This window comes from Hyperoodon ampullatus (assembly GCF_949752795.1).
Source record: "Hyperoodon ampullatus genome assembly, chromosome: 5".
NCBI classification, from domain to species: Eukaryota; Metazoa; Chordata; class Mammalia; order Artiodactyla; family Ziphiidae; genus Hyperoodon; species Hyperoodon ampullatus.
The window spans coordinates 97492323-97504663 of NC_136918.1; the positions used below are offsets into that span (position 1 = coordinate 97492323).

At 43.0% G+C, this 12341-nt stretch overlaps 2 protein-coding genes across 2 annotated transcripts in view; both read left to right on the forward strand.

The window, feature by feature from the left end:
- The first annotated feature begins 361 nt into the window (after positions 1-361).
- RPL24 (ribosomal protein L24) lies at positions 362-4973 on the forward strand. The gene is made up of 6 exons (XM_079705484.1): positions 362-392; positions 524-599; positions 1140-1250; positions 3598-3734; positions 4154-4217; positions 4849-4973. Exons 1-6 carry the CDS (start codon positions 388-390, stop codon positions 4927-4929), a joined length of 474 nt encoding a protein of 157 aa, XP_079561610.1. The 5' UTR covers positions 362-387; the 3' UTR covers positions 4930-4973.
- A 3929-nt stretch (positions 4974-8902) lies between these two features.
- The window catches only part of ZBTB11 (zinc finger and BTB domain containing 11), a gene marked incomplete at its 3' end in the record, with an annotated part of 28312 nt that continues 24873 nt past the window's right edge, over positions 8903-12341 (forward strand). The window contains exon 1 of the mRNA XM_079705398.1: positions 8903-9227. Within this exon, the coding sequence (XP_079561524.1) occupies positions 8918-9227 (310 nt within the window). The 5' untranslated portion in view covers positions 8903-8917. The remainder of the gene's footprint in view (positions 9228-12341) is intronic.

Sequence of the window (12341 nt, forward strand, 5' to 3'; positions counted from 1 at the left end):
TTTAGGTTTTACCTAAGGGGTATTCATCTATACATCACTAAACTATAAGAGGGAGGGGAGAGAGGAGCCTCTTCTCTTTACCTCACGTTCCCTGCAGTAGGACGTAGCTCTAGGAGAGACGACAGAATGACTCAGAAAGCAACTGCCTGCCTGTCCCTCCCTCCCCGCCTGTAGAGCCTTAACGGCCTCTAGTGCAGTTACTCCAGAGGGAGCCGGCTGCCGGGGAACTCTAGACGCGTCGCCCCGGCGAGGTAACGTCATCACCGAACGCCCGGGTTAGGGAAGAGAATTGTGGGAGGAGATTGCTTTCCCACGACCTTATAAGGGCTCTTCCCATAATCCTTCCCTTCTTTCCGCCATCTTTTCTTCTCGCCGGCGCTAGCAGCAATGAAGTAAGCAGGAACCCTACATCCCAATCCTCTTGCATCTTCGGGCAGAGGGCCTCTCCGGCATCCCAGGCATGGCTTCTCCTTTCCGAAGATATCCCCCACCCCACCTAATGGGCTTTCGCTTTTCGTTACAGGGTCGAGCTATGCAGTTTCAGCGGGTACAAGATCTACCCAGGACACGGGAGGCGCTACGCCAGGACCGACGGGAAGGTGAAAGGCTGCGTGGGCTAAACGCATCTTGTGCTTCTTAGGAAAGACCGGTCTCATTCAGTCTAGGCGGGATCATTCACGACATCACTCTTGGTCCCTGAAAAGCTTGTTCCGGGGACCCTGTGTGCAATGGTTGTTAGGATCAGAAGCCTCTAAGTGAATCAGTCTTGAGCTTTGATCGAATGTGAATCAGGTCGGAAGTTAGGAGCTTGTGTAACATTAATGTTCCAGTGTAAGGGCACTGGGCCACCGGGGTATTTGGCTATTTTATGGGCACCAGGTCCTCTTGGAATCTCGGGAGGGACAGGAGTTAGATGCCTTCCAGAATTTGACACCCAGCTCTCCTCTGCGTTATGAACTTAGGTTTGTCTTCTCGAGAAAAGACAGGGCGAAACGCAGAGACAGTTTCCTGCCAGTTCTGTGATACAAGCCTTTTGGTCTGTATGGGCCTCAGTTTTGTAAAATGAGAGGATAGAATTAGAATATTAATTTACTAATAATTTCAAGCTCAAGACTCCTACTTTGAACTTGTCACGACAGGTTTTCCAATTTCTTAATGCAAAATGTGAGTCGGCATTCCTTTCCAAGAGGAATCCTCGGCAGATCAACTGGACTGTCCTCTACAGAAGAAAGCACAAAAAGGGACAGTCGGTAAGTGAAATGCACTTTCATGTTGAAACTCTGAGCATCATTTACTGTTTTTTAAAATTAAAATGAGACAGTATGTGAAAGTACTCCTAACTGTAAAGCATCAAACAGTGAAGTGAAAATGATTGATATAAAGAGTGCCTCCTTATACATCTTAGGCTCACAGTAAAAATATCGAGTTGAAATTTGAAAGCATCCCCCTTCCAGAGTTAGATAAATTACATTAAGCCTACTTGGGTTATAGCGCACCATGAAAGTGTTTAAGATGTTCAAGTGGGTGGCAACTAAATAGCTCTGTGGAACCGTGGTATTGGTTATAATGCTTATAGAATTATTCCCAATGTAGGTATCATATTGTGGAGTCTTCCAGCATATTAGTTCTTAAAACTGGTTGTGTTTTTTGAAGTGGTCTTTTAGGTTGTTGAAAGAGATTTTTGAGAAGAGGTTTGAGTGCCATGGCAAGAGAATTAGTATTCAGGAGGCTTGTGAATATTTAGTGAGTATGAGCACCTCCTGGGTGAAAGACATGGCTAGGTATTATGGGAGTTCAGAGGAAGGAAAAGTTCTAAATAGGGGGATGTGACATACCCAGTAGGGTGGCCATTATCCAAACGGGGGTGGGGGTGGGAGGAATTACAAATGTTGGTGGGGATGTGGAGAAATTGGAACCCTGTGCATTGCTGAATGAAGATGGTGCAGGCACTGTGGAAAGTGGTTTGGCAGTTTCTCAAAAAGTTAAAGAGAATTACCGTCATATGATCTAACAATTCGATTTATAAGTCTATATACGCAAAAGAATTGTAAGCGGGGACTTAAACAGATTACTTGTACACTGATGTTCATAGTGCTGTTATTCACAATAGCCAAAAGGTGGAAACAACCAAATGTCCTATGAGTGGATGAATGGATAACAAAATGTGATAAATACATACAGTGAAATATTATTCAGCCTTAAAAAGCTGACAAGCTTGACATTATGCTAAGTGAAGTAAGCCAGACACAAGAAGACAAATATTGTATGATTCCACTTTTATGAGGTACCTAGTTGTGGACAAATTCATAAAGACAAAGTAGAGGTTACCAGGCAGGACTAGGGGGGAAGGTGGAATAGGGAGCTATTTAATGGGTGCAGAGTTCGTTTTGAATTATGAAGAAAGTTCTGGAGATGGAAGTTGGTGTTTGCACAATATTGCAAACATGCTTAATGCCACTGAATTACACACTTAAAAATGCTTTAAAATGGTCAACTTAATGTTATATATATTTTACCACAATAAGAAAAATATTTTTTAAATGGATTTGAGGTAAGAAAAATATAAACAGGTAAATACTGGCATTTTCTACAATAAAATTTCACCTCTGTACAAAGTTTGAAGTATTGGTAAAACGAGCATTTTGGTTAACCACAAATGTGCCCTCTTTTTTCCATATGTCCTGTTTAAAAATTTTAAGATATTTTGCATATCCCTGCTTTAATAAATAGTTCATTTTATTTTTTCTTGGACTTAGAGATGCACACAAGATCTTTTTTCTCACAAGCACTGTAGCATAGGTTCCAGTATAGAATCTGCAGCAGATGTTTGAATTGTAGTGTCTTGATTCCCAGACACTCCCTAACATTTGGTGGCTTTCCTGTCTTAAATCATCTTCGAACTTGACTATTTCTCCCAGTGTCAGTACTTGGAGTAAAAACAAAATAGAGTTGAGGTTTGATAATTTTTTTCCAAAAGCACATTCTTTATCATAAAGTCTTGTTAAGATCACTTTTAAAGTACTATTCAGTTAACTTCCTTAGAGTTTAACTTTCTGTCTTTCTAAATAAAGTAGTAAATAATGGCCAGGATTTGTAATAGATGGTTTAACCAATCCATAATTGGAAAACTTATCTGTGTATTGCAGCATTTTATATATAGATACTTTAAAAATATATATTTGTATGTATATTTCATTTCAAATAATTGCATGGATTATTTTTGGTTGATTTTTTTGCTGCACTGTTCAGCATGTGGAATCTCAGTTCCCCAACCAGGGATTGAACCTGGCAGTGAAAGCCCAGAGTCATAACGACTAGGCCACCAGGGAACTCCTTGGTTGAATATTTCTGTGATCTGAATTGTGTTCCCCCCAAAATTCATATGTTGAAACTGAGCCTCCAAGGTGATGGTTAGGAGGTGGGACCTTTGGGAGGTGATACAGCCATGAGGGCAGAGCCCTCATGAATGGGATTAGTGCCCTTATAGAAAAAAGGCCTGAGAGAGCTCATTTGCCCCCTTCTGACATGTGATATATTTCTTCCCGACATTCATGAAGCAAGGTTGCTAAGTGTGGTCCCCATCTTTTTGTTCTGTAGGAAGAAATTCAAAAGAAAAGAACCCGCCGTGCAGTCAAATTCCAGAGGGCCATAACTGGTGCATCTCTTGCTGATATAATGGCCAAGAGGAATCAGAAACCTGAAGTTAGGAAGGCTCAACGAGAACAAGCTATCAGGTGAGGAAGCTTTCATTATGAGCATTTCAGCTATTGGAATGGATTTTAGGTTATGTTTGGGTTTATAGGCACAGAAGTCTTAAATCTCATGTTATTTTGTGTTGTGTTACTTGCATCTGTATAGGAATTGTCAAATTGTAAATACTCATGTTTAATAATACAGAAGTTTATACTATAGTCTAAATGATTTGTTGAAATTCTATATGCAATTATAAAGATACTGTACAATTTCTAAGAAATGTTAAGCTGACTTGGTGGTTAATGACATTTGTTAATAAATCCTTCGGATTTATCATACAAATAATTGCAGGTGGGGAAGGAATATGTTAATTCTACTTTTCCCAAACACTAGCCTCTTGTTAATAAGCTATACCCTTAAGGAGTAAAGTGCTTTGCTTAAGTTATTTTTAACCCCACAGGGCTGCCAAGGAAGCAAAAAAGGCTAAGCAAGCATCTAAAAAGACAGCAATGGCTGCTGCAAAGGTAATTGTGGGATTGTCTTGGATTTCTCATTTAAAGCAATAGAAAGATTTATTTTTATTTCAAATTGTGGTAAATGAAAGTTTCAGTTTTTTAAGGAATTTAGTGCAAGGCTCTAATGGAAATGATGTCCATAATTGATTTCTGAGTGAGTGATTCCGGTCTCCAGAGAGGTCCCTTTGCTAAAGCCAAATGCATATGTTAGTGCTATATAGAAATGGAAAGGGGGAAAATAAAGGTGTTTTAAGTTTATTTTGAAATAATTCTAGATTTTCAGTAAAATTTTCTATAATTGTACAGAATTTACCCAGCTTTTATCAATGTTAATTTCAATAACCATAGTAAAAATTTCAAAACCAAAATATTAGCATTGGTCCTTTTTCTGTTCTTAGGATACAGTTCAGGATCCCACACTGCATCTAGTTGTGTCTCTTAACTCCTTCAATCTGATATCTTTGTCTTTCATTTATATTTCATATAAAGGTGGACTTTATAATATTAGGAACACAGATAATTAGGAAGGCAATCTAGGATACAAACAGAATCTGGGCATAAGAGAGCAGTGATTGGGGGGAAAAAAACAAAACAAAACCCTACATGGAATAATGCCACATAACATGTTGTCTTTTTACAGGCTCCCACAAAGGCAGCACCTAAGCAAAAGATTGTGAAGCCTGTGAAAGTTTCTGCTCCCCGTGTTGGTGGAAAACGCTAAGTTGGCAGCTTGGATTTTTAAATAAAGATCTGACTATAACTAGATTGTGGTGGAATTTTTACTCCTAAATTGGGCATGTTCAGCCTACACAGTAATAGCTAAACGACACAGTTAGGAATTTAGGAGCAAGGTGGGTTTTTTTGTTTTAATAAATTATTTATTTATTTATGGCTGCATTGAGTCTTCGTTGCTGTGTGTGGGCTTTCTCTAGTTGCAGTGAGCAGGGGCTACTCTTAAGTTGTGGAGCATGGGCTCTAGGCACGCGGGCTTCAGTAGTTGTGGCGTGTGGGCTCAGTAGTTGTGGCTCACGGGCTTAGTTGCTCCGTGGCATGTGAGATCTTCCTGGACCAGGGATCGAACCTGTGTCCCCTGCATTGGCAGGCGGATTCTTAACCACTGCGCCACCAGGGAAGTCCAAGAGCTAGGTATTTTTTAAAGAGTTCATTTCTTGGGAATAGTGCCTCCTAATGTAAGCCTCTTGGAGAGATGTTAAGCAAGATCATGTAAATAAGATCTGTACGGTTAAATGCAAGCTTTGCTCAGCTGAGGCTATAAGGGCACGGTACAGACTGCATTGTCTAAAATTTTTGTTACATAGCTACAAGTACTAGGATGTTGCATAGATTTTAGCCAGGTTGATTGCTAAAAGATGCATTTTTCTGTCTGCAGAAAGTAAGCCTTCTTAATGAGTTATTTTCTTGTTAAATTACCCTTCTCCATAATAGACACATTTATTTCATATTGGGGATGCCTTTTGGTTCACTAGTATCTCACCTTTTAACCATTAGCTTATAGCTGAGTTAAAACTACTTAGAACTATCACCTGTATAATCTGCTCTTGCTTCCAGAAAACAAGCTTAAATGAAGAGTACAATTTCTTTTACATAAATGTGGTAAAGAGAGTAGTAATTGTAATTGTTGTTAAGAATAGGCTTGCGGGGCTTCCCTGGTGGTGCAGTGGTTGAGAATCTGCCTGCCAATGCAGGGGACACGGCTTTGAGCCCCGGTCTGGGAAGATTCCACATGCCGTGGAGCAACTGGGCCTGTGAGCCACAATTACTGAGCCTGCGCGTCTGGAGCCTGTGCTCCGCAACAAGAGAGGCCGCGATAGTGAGAGGCCCGTGCACCGCGATGGCCGTGCACTTGCTAACTAGAGAAAGCCCTCGCACAGAAATGAAGACCCAACACAGCCATAAATAAATACATAAATAATTTTAAAAATAGGCTTGCACTTCTTCAAAAAGTAGATCATCTTACGTACCACACTGTGCTAAGTTGCAAGGAAACGATGAACAAGGTACATCCTCTTGAGAAACATGCTTTTAATACATAGGAATAGTATGTGAAGGTAAAATACATCAACACTGCCCCTCACCTCCATTCTATCCAGGGTGATGGAATTAATGATTATTTCTGGTGTTTGTTAAATTCAGGCATTGGTCTAGGTGTTGGGGATAAAACAGTCTCTTCGGAGGACTTGAAAACTGAAAAGATGTGTAAAGTAAATATACAAGGTAAGCTGGTTGGCTGGCTTTTGCTTAGTAAGATTTTGTTTGGAAAAAACCCTTTTTATTGTAATTTTTAAAAAATATATGAAGAAAAAGGTCATGCAGCTGTGAACAGAGAAAGCTTAAAAGCCAGTCAAAATACCCAACATGAATGCAGAGCTACATGTTCTTACTTTTGAACACAATAAAATGTCCCCTTAAAGGCACTGCTTTTTTTCATCTAAATACCTTAAAATGGAACTGCCCGTTCTGATTACCTTTGAGTCCTGAACAGCTTGCAGCTCAGGACAGTATAAACACTAAATACTTGTTCTCACAGGACAGCGAGTTTAGCTTTTCTCAGGAAGACCGCTGGACCACGTGTAAAACATTTTAGTAAAACATTTCTCTGTATTGGCCCAAAGGCACAGAAGAGAATCCTAAGTTTTAGTAGGCTTCTCAGTGCTTTCACGGGGTGTTTTGATAGAAACTGATTTGGATGTGTAGGGATTTTGATTAATTTAGCTTCCCTCAGCCATGTCCACAACTTGTTTACTTAAAATCTTAATCTACTTACATTAAATTGAGGGGTTTTTTTGGTGTTAGTTTTCTTTAAAAGTTTAATTTTTATTTTTTGGCTGCATCAGGTCTTAGTTGTGGCACATGGGGATCTTTTGTTGCAGCACGTGGGCTCTTAGTTGTGGTGGTGGGTTTTCTCTAATCTAGTTGTGGTGCACGGACTCTAGTTTGGGCAGGCAGGCTCTAGCTGAGGTGGGCAAGCTCAGTAGTTGTGGCACGCAGGCTTAGTTGCCTGACCAGGGATCGAATCCGCATCCCCTGCGTTGCAAACCGGATTCTTACCACTGGACCGCCAGGAAATTCCCACATTAAATTTAGTTTTAAAGGAAGTCTATTTCACAGCAAAACTGGTGGTGCTGGCCCAGCACATATACATCCCTTGGAGGGTGGATTTGTAAATCCATTCTGGGTGCCCCACCCCTTAGGAGCAGGGGTGTGTCTCCATCTTCTAATTCCTCCTTCACCCAGCTGTAGTCTGTGGAGTGAGTGGCCCTAAGGCCTGGTAGTTCTATCTTTCCTCCGGGCCTGGGAGCTCATGTACCTACAACTAGGATTTTCAACTGCCTCAAACAACCGGGCCGTTTGGAAATTCCTGCAATCCCCACCCCCAAGTGCTGAGGGACTGAGTGCATCCCGCTTTTTTTTGTTGTTTTAATTATCTCATTTATTTAGGTTGCGCTGGGTCTTAGTTGCGGTTCGTGGGCTCCTCTGTTGTGGCATGCAAACTCTTAGTTTGCATGTGGGATCTAGTTCCCTGGCCAGGGATAGAACCCGGATCCCCTGCATTGGAAGTACGGATTCTTAACCACTGCACCACTAGGGAAGTCCCGCATCCTGCTTTTTGAGCCCACTGTTTTCACCATCTGTCCTCACCTATCTCCAAAGGGTCACTACCTCACTCGGTGACTGCAGACTCTAGGCTGGGAGAGGAGAGGGTTGGCCCAGAGTTTTCAGGCTCCAATAAAGCACCGCGCAGTCTGAGCCGCCTCGGCCTTTTGTGCATTCAGTATATGTTGGGTGTAAAATGGAGAATTTTTTTTCCCCTAAGTTTATGTAAAAATATATGCAAATAAAGCTGTAAGAAAACACTGCTAGCTGCTCTTCCTCACTCCTTGCTAACATGACTACCTTCATAGGTAAAAAATCGTCAATACATAACCTGATCATTCCAGAAAAATGACTATTCCATGGGTAGTTAGGAACCAGCAGTTGCTTAAAAATTACATTAACTCCTATCACGGAGGGATTTAGATTTTATAACACTTAACTGGAAGCTACATTTCCATGTGGAAGGGCTTTCTTTGGTCTTACATCCAGTGGCTAATATTATACTAGGGGCCTCAAAATCTGGCGCTTTTATGTTGGGTGTCTCAAAACGTAGGCCGGGTCAAAAAGACTCCTTTACACCTTGGGGTATCTCCGACGGGATTAACAACTGCCCACCACCGCCTCCTACACGTGCTCAGATCCTGGGAAAGAAGGGAAAAACAAAAAGGGAAACTGCCAGGACTTAAGATGTCTGCTCAAAACCACTTCGATTTCCCAGGAAGGGCCTACCCGCTTCCAAAATGTCCGTCCGCAGTCCTAACGTCACTTGGTCGGCTAGATCAAGCCAGAAAGCCATTGCGCTCCAATCAGGGCTTAGCCCCCTCACCCACTGCCCTTGATTTGCGTCACTTCCGGTGGTGCAGCAGCCATTTTGTCAGTCGCCAGCGGATCCCGCGCGCTGGAGAAGTGCAGTTCCTCTTGGTTACCAACTCGTCCGTTCTCCCTCCGCGGTGCGGGCGCCCTCGAAGAGCACTCACCACAGACACAGCCAGGCCTCCCTACAGTGCCGCTACTGCTGTTGCATCCGCCCGAAACTAGTGCGCTGTCTTCCTCCCTTGCCACTGACAGGCGCCCTCGGGGAGCCGCCGTCAGCGATGTCAAGCGAGGAAAGCTACCAGGCCATCCTGCGCTACCTGACGAACGAGTGCGAGCCGTACGCGCCGGGCACCGAGGGTAATGTCAAGCGTAAAATCCGCAAGGCGGCCGCCTGCTACGTGGTGCGCGACGGAACGCTGTATTACCAGCGGCGGCAGCGGCACCGCAAGACCTTCGCCGAGCTGGAGGTGGTGCTGCAGCCCGAGCGGCGCCGGGGGCTTATCGAGGCTGCGCACCTGGGCCCGGGCGGCACTCACCACACCCAGCATCAGACCTGGCACGACTTGTCCAAGACGTACTGGTGGCGAGGTAAGACCTCACCCGCGGTAAGGGGGAGGGCGGACGGCTTGCTCCCAGAAAAGGCCCGCAGCCGGAGGCGGGCCCCTCTGGGCACCCGCGAGTGTGAGGGTCCGGCACCCTCCTCCCGGTCGCCGCTCGCGGGCCCAGCCTAGCCCGTGCCCGGCGGCGGAGCAGCTGCCAGGCGGAGCCGAGAGGGTGGGGGACGCGAAAGGAGCCGCACTTCCCACAGGAAGGAGGCCGGGGAAGCTGGGGGCGGGCCCTGGCCCGGGGTGGGGCGAAGGGGGCTTCCCCGGGGCCCGGCCCAGCCGCGGGGAGGGGCCGGGACGCGCGGGGTGCGCTGGGCCCGCCTCCTTCGGCGGCGCGGGAGGCGGTGGCTTCTTCCCTTCGCGGACGTTTTTGGGCGGCCTTTGCAGGTGCTGTGTGTGGTGCGTTTTAAAATCCTGTTTGTGCGGATGGTTTGGGAGCGGCGCGGTCCGCCCAGAGCCCGGCCGCTTTCTGCAGTGCGTTCCGCTAGGGTGTTGGCCAGCGGGTTTGAGCTTGTGCTGATCCGCTTGCCGGGGTTCCTCTTTGTGCTACTGCGGCGTGAATAAGAAATCATACAGTTGTGTGCAGAAATGATTTCGAGTGACTGTGTGGAAACAGTCATTTGAGGCTAGTTTTTAGGACAAGAATTTTAATAGCAGGTACTCTCAATTCTGGGTATTTTAATATTCTTCCGTTTGCTGTAGTGAAGAGCGATTTGGACACTGTGAGGCACTATGTATGCCCAGAAAAGATGCGGTTTCTGGGATTGTTATGGTCTGGGAGTGTGGCTCTAAAGTTTGACTCCTTGGGAACCAGGTTAGGGAAGGAGAGAAAGGTCCTTCGGGTGTTTTTTTTTTTTTTTTTTTAATACCGTCCTCACTCTCCAAAAAGTTGATGAATATTCAAACCGTTCGGTTATAATTAGTAAAAGTTTGCAGGCCTATAGAAGAGGTTTCGTCAGGAACGATTCCGTATGGTTCTGCAGAAATTAATTTATGGAACTTAATCTGTGAGTAAGGAAGTTAGACTACTGAATATGAACTTTTCTGGATAGGTCTTTTTGCTTCTTAAATAATTCTTTCGTGTTTTCAAAAACAGTCCAGCTCTCTATATTCTTCTTTTTTTTTTTTTTTTTTGGTACGCGGGCCTCTCACTGTTGTGGCCTCTCCCGTTGCGGAGCACAAGCTCCAGACGCGCAGGCTCAGCGGCCATGGCTCACGGGTCCAGCCGCTCCGCGGCATGTGGGATCTTCCCGGACCGGGACACGAACCCGTGTCCCCTGCATCAGCAGGCGGACTCTCAACCATTGCGCCACCAGGGAAGCCCTCTATATTCTTCTTAAAAGCTTTTCCTTATTTTATATTTTAAACCGATATCTGACTTAAATTCCTATAGCGACATGACTGAAGGGTAAATACGGAGTAGTTGCTGCATTTTGTTAGGATTGATTTGGTCAGACATAGTTTTGTTGAACAAATGTCTCAGGTTTAATATTTTATGACATGTTAAAACGATAATTATAGCTAAATATAATACGAATCAAGCTTTTACATGCAGGCGTAGTGCTGAGCACTTAATTTTACATAGTATTTAATCCTCATCCAACCTTGTAAGATGGCAACATTTATGTCTCTGTTTTACAGATGGGAAAACTAAAAGCACCAGGAGCTGACCTTTGGGATTTCAAACTTTTCTTAACCACTATTATATGGTGCTAAATGGGCTTAGTGTTCAGAATTTTCTTTCCCTAAATTGATTATCTGTGAGTGATATCTAATCCAGTATTTTGTTTGTTTGATTTTTGTTTTAGTGTGCAGTGTCTTAAAAGACAAAAACAAAAAAAAACCTGAGACTGTGTTGATGTTTATTTTTTTTAATGAGAGATACATTTGTGGATAAGTAGACTTTTGAAGTCCTTAAATGTCCAGAACAGCTGTTCTCTAAGTTTGGTACTAAACCCCTGAACAGGGAGGCCGTGAGATCCTTTCAGAGGATCCCCGAAGTCAAAATTATATTCATAATAATACTAAGGCATTATTTGCCTTTTCACTTATTGTATCACAAGTATACAATGGAGTTTTCCAGAGACTACATGACATGTGATAATATGGCAATAGATTGAATGCATATATGATAATCTGTCTTTTGTTAAACCACACATTAAAAAGACTTGCAAAAATGTAAAGTAGCGCACTTTTCTCACTAATTTTTTTATGTTTTGGTAAGTAGTATTTTTCGTATAAATGCTATTTTTGTTAATATGTAATGGGTTTATGATACTATTTTATATCATTATTTTTATTATTTTAATATTTTTTCATTTAAAATGAGAATTCATAGTCAGTAAGCATCAGAGAAGTTTGCCCTCGATTATTAGCTATTCATTTTGATGTTTATTACACTAACACTTTGCTCGTTTTACTTGTTTGTTATAGGCCTATTAAAATTATCAACACTGGGGACTTCCCTGGTGGTTCAGTGGTTAAGACTCCACGCTTCCACAACAAGGGGCATGGGTTCGATCCCTGGTTGGGGAACCAAGATGCCGCATGCTGCTCGGGACTGCCAAAAGGAAGAGAAAAAAAAAATTAACAATGCTGCATAGACAGAAAAATAAACATTCTTGGACCTGGAACTGATAGCTGATAAAACATTTTTAACTATCAGTTTTTAATGTGTCATACACTACAAATGGACCCTTTTTATAATAAACATACTCCAAAACCCTGTAGATGTTTATCTGGGAACTAATAAGATCTAATCAGTGTAGATGCCAAGAAAAAAATGATTCCAAAGTCAGGGATAGTTTACTGGGATTTATTATTTATGCTGCTTTTTCTAGAATGTTGCCATCATAAGCACTGCCATTATACCCTGGTAATAAAGCAAGTTTGTAGCAACTTGTTTGAGCACAGTGAAAAACTGGCTCCGTGCCTAAAGTTGACATATAGCAAATTTATTTCAGAACGTAAAATGTTAATAGTCTCACCCTCTCAACCCCTTATTTTATCCTGTATTGTAGTTATATGCTGGAGTTTCAAAATAAATGACTCTCTCCCCTGCCTCAGTCAAATGCTGACTTATGGGGATCTACAATTA

Coding starts and splice junctions, on each gene's coding strand:
- RPL24 (XM_079705484.1), top strand. Junction 3,735..4,153: donor CAACGAGAACAAGCTATCAG/GTGAGGAAGCTT, acceptor TTAACCCCACAG/GGCTGCCAAGGAAGCAAAAA. Junction 4,218..4,848: donor CAGCAATGGCTGCTGCAAAG/GTAATTGTGGGA, acceptor GTCTTTTTACAG/GCTCCCACAAAGGCAGCACC.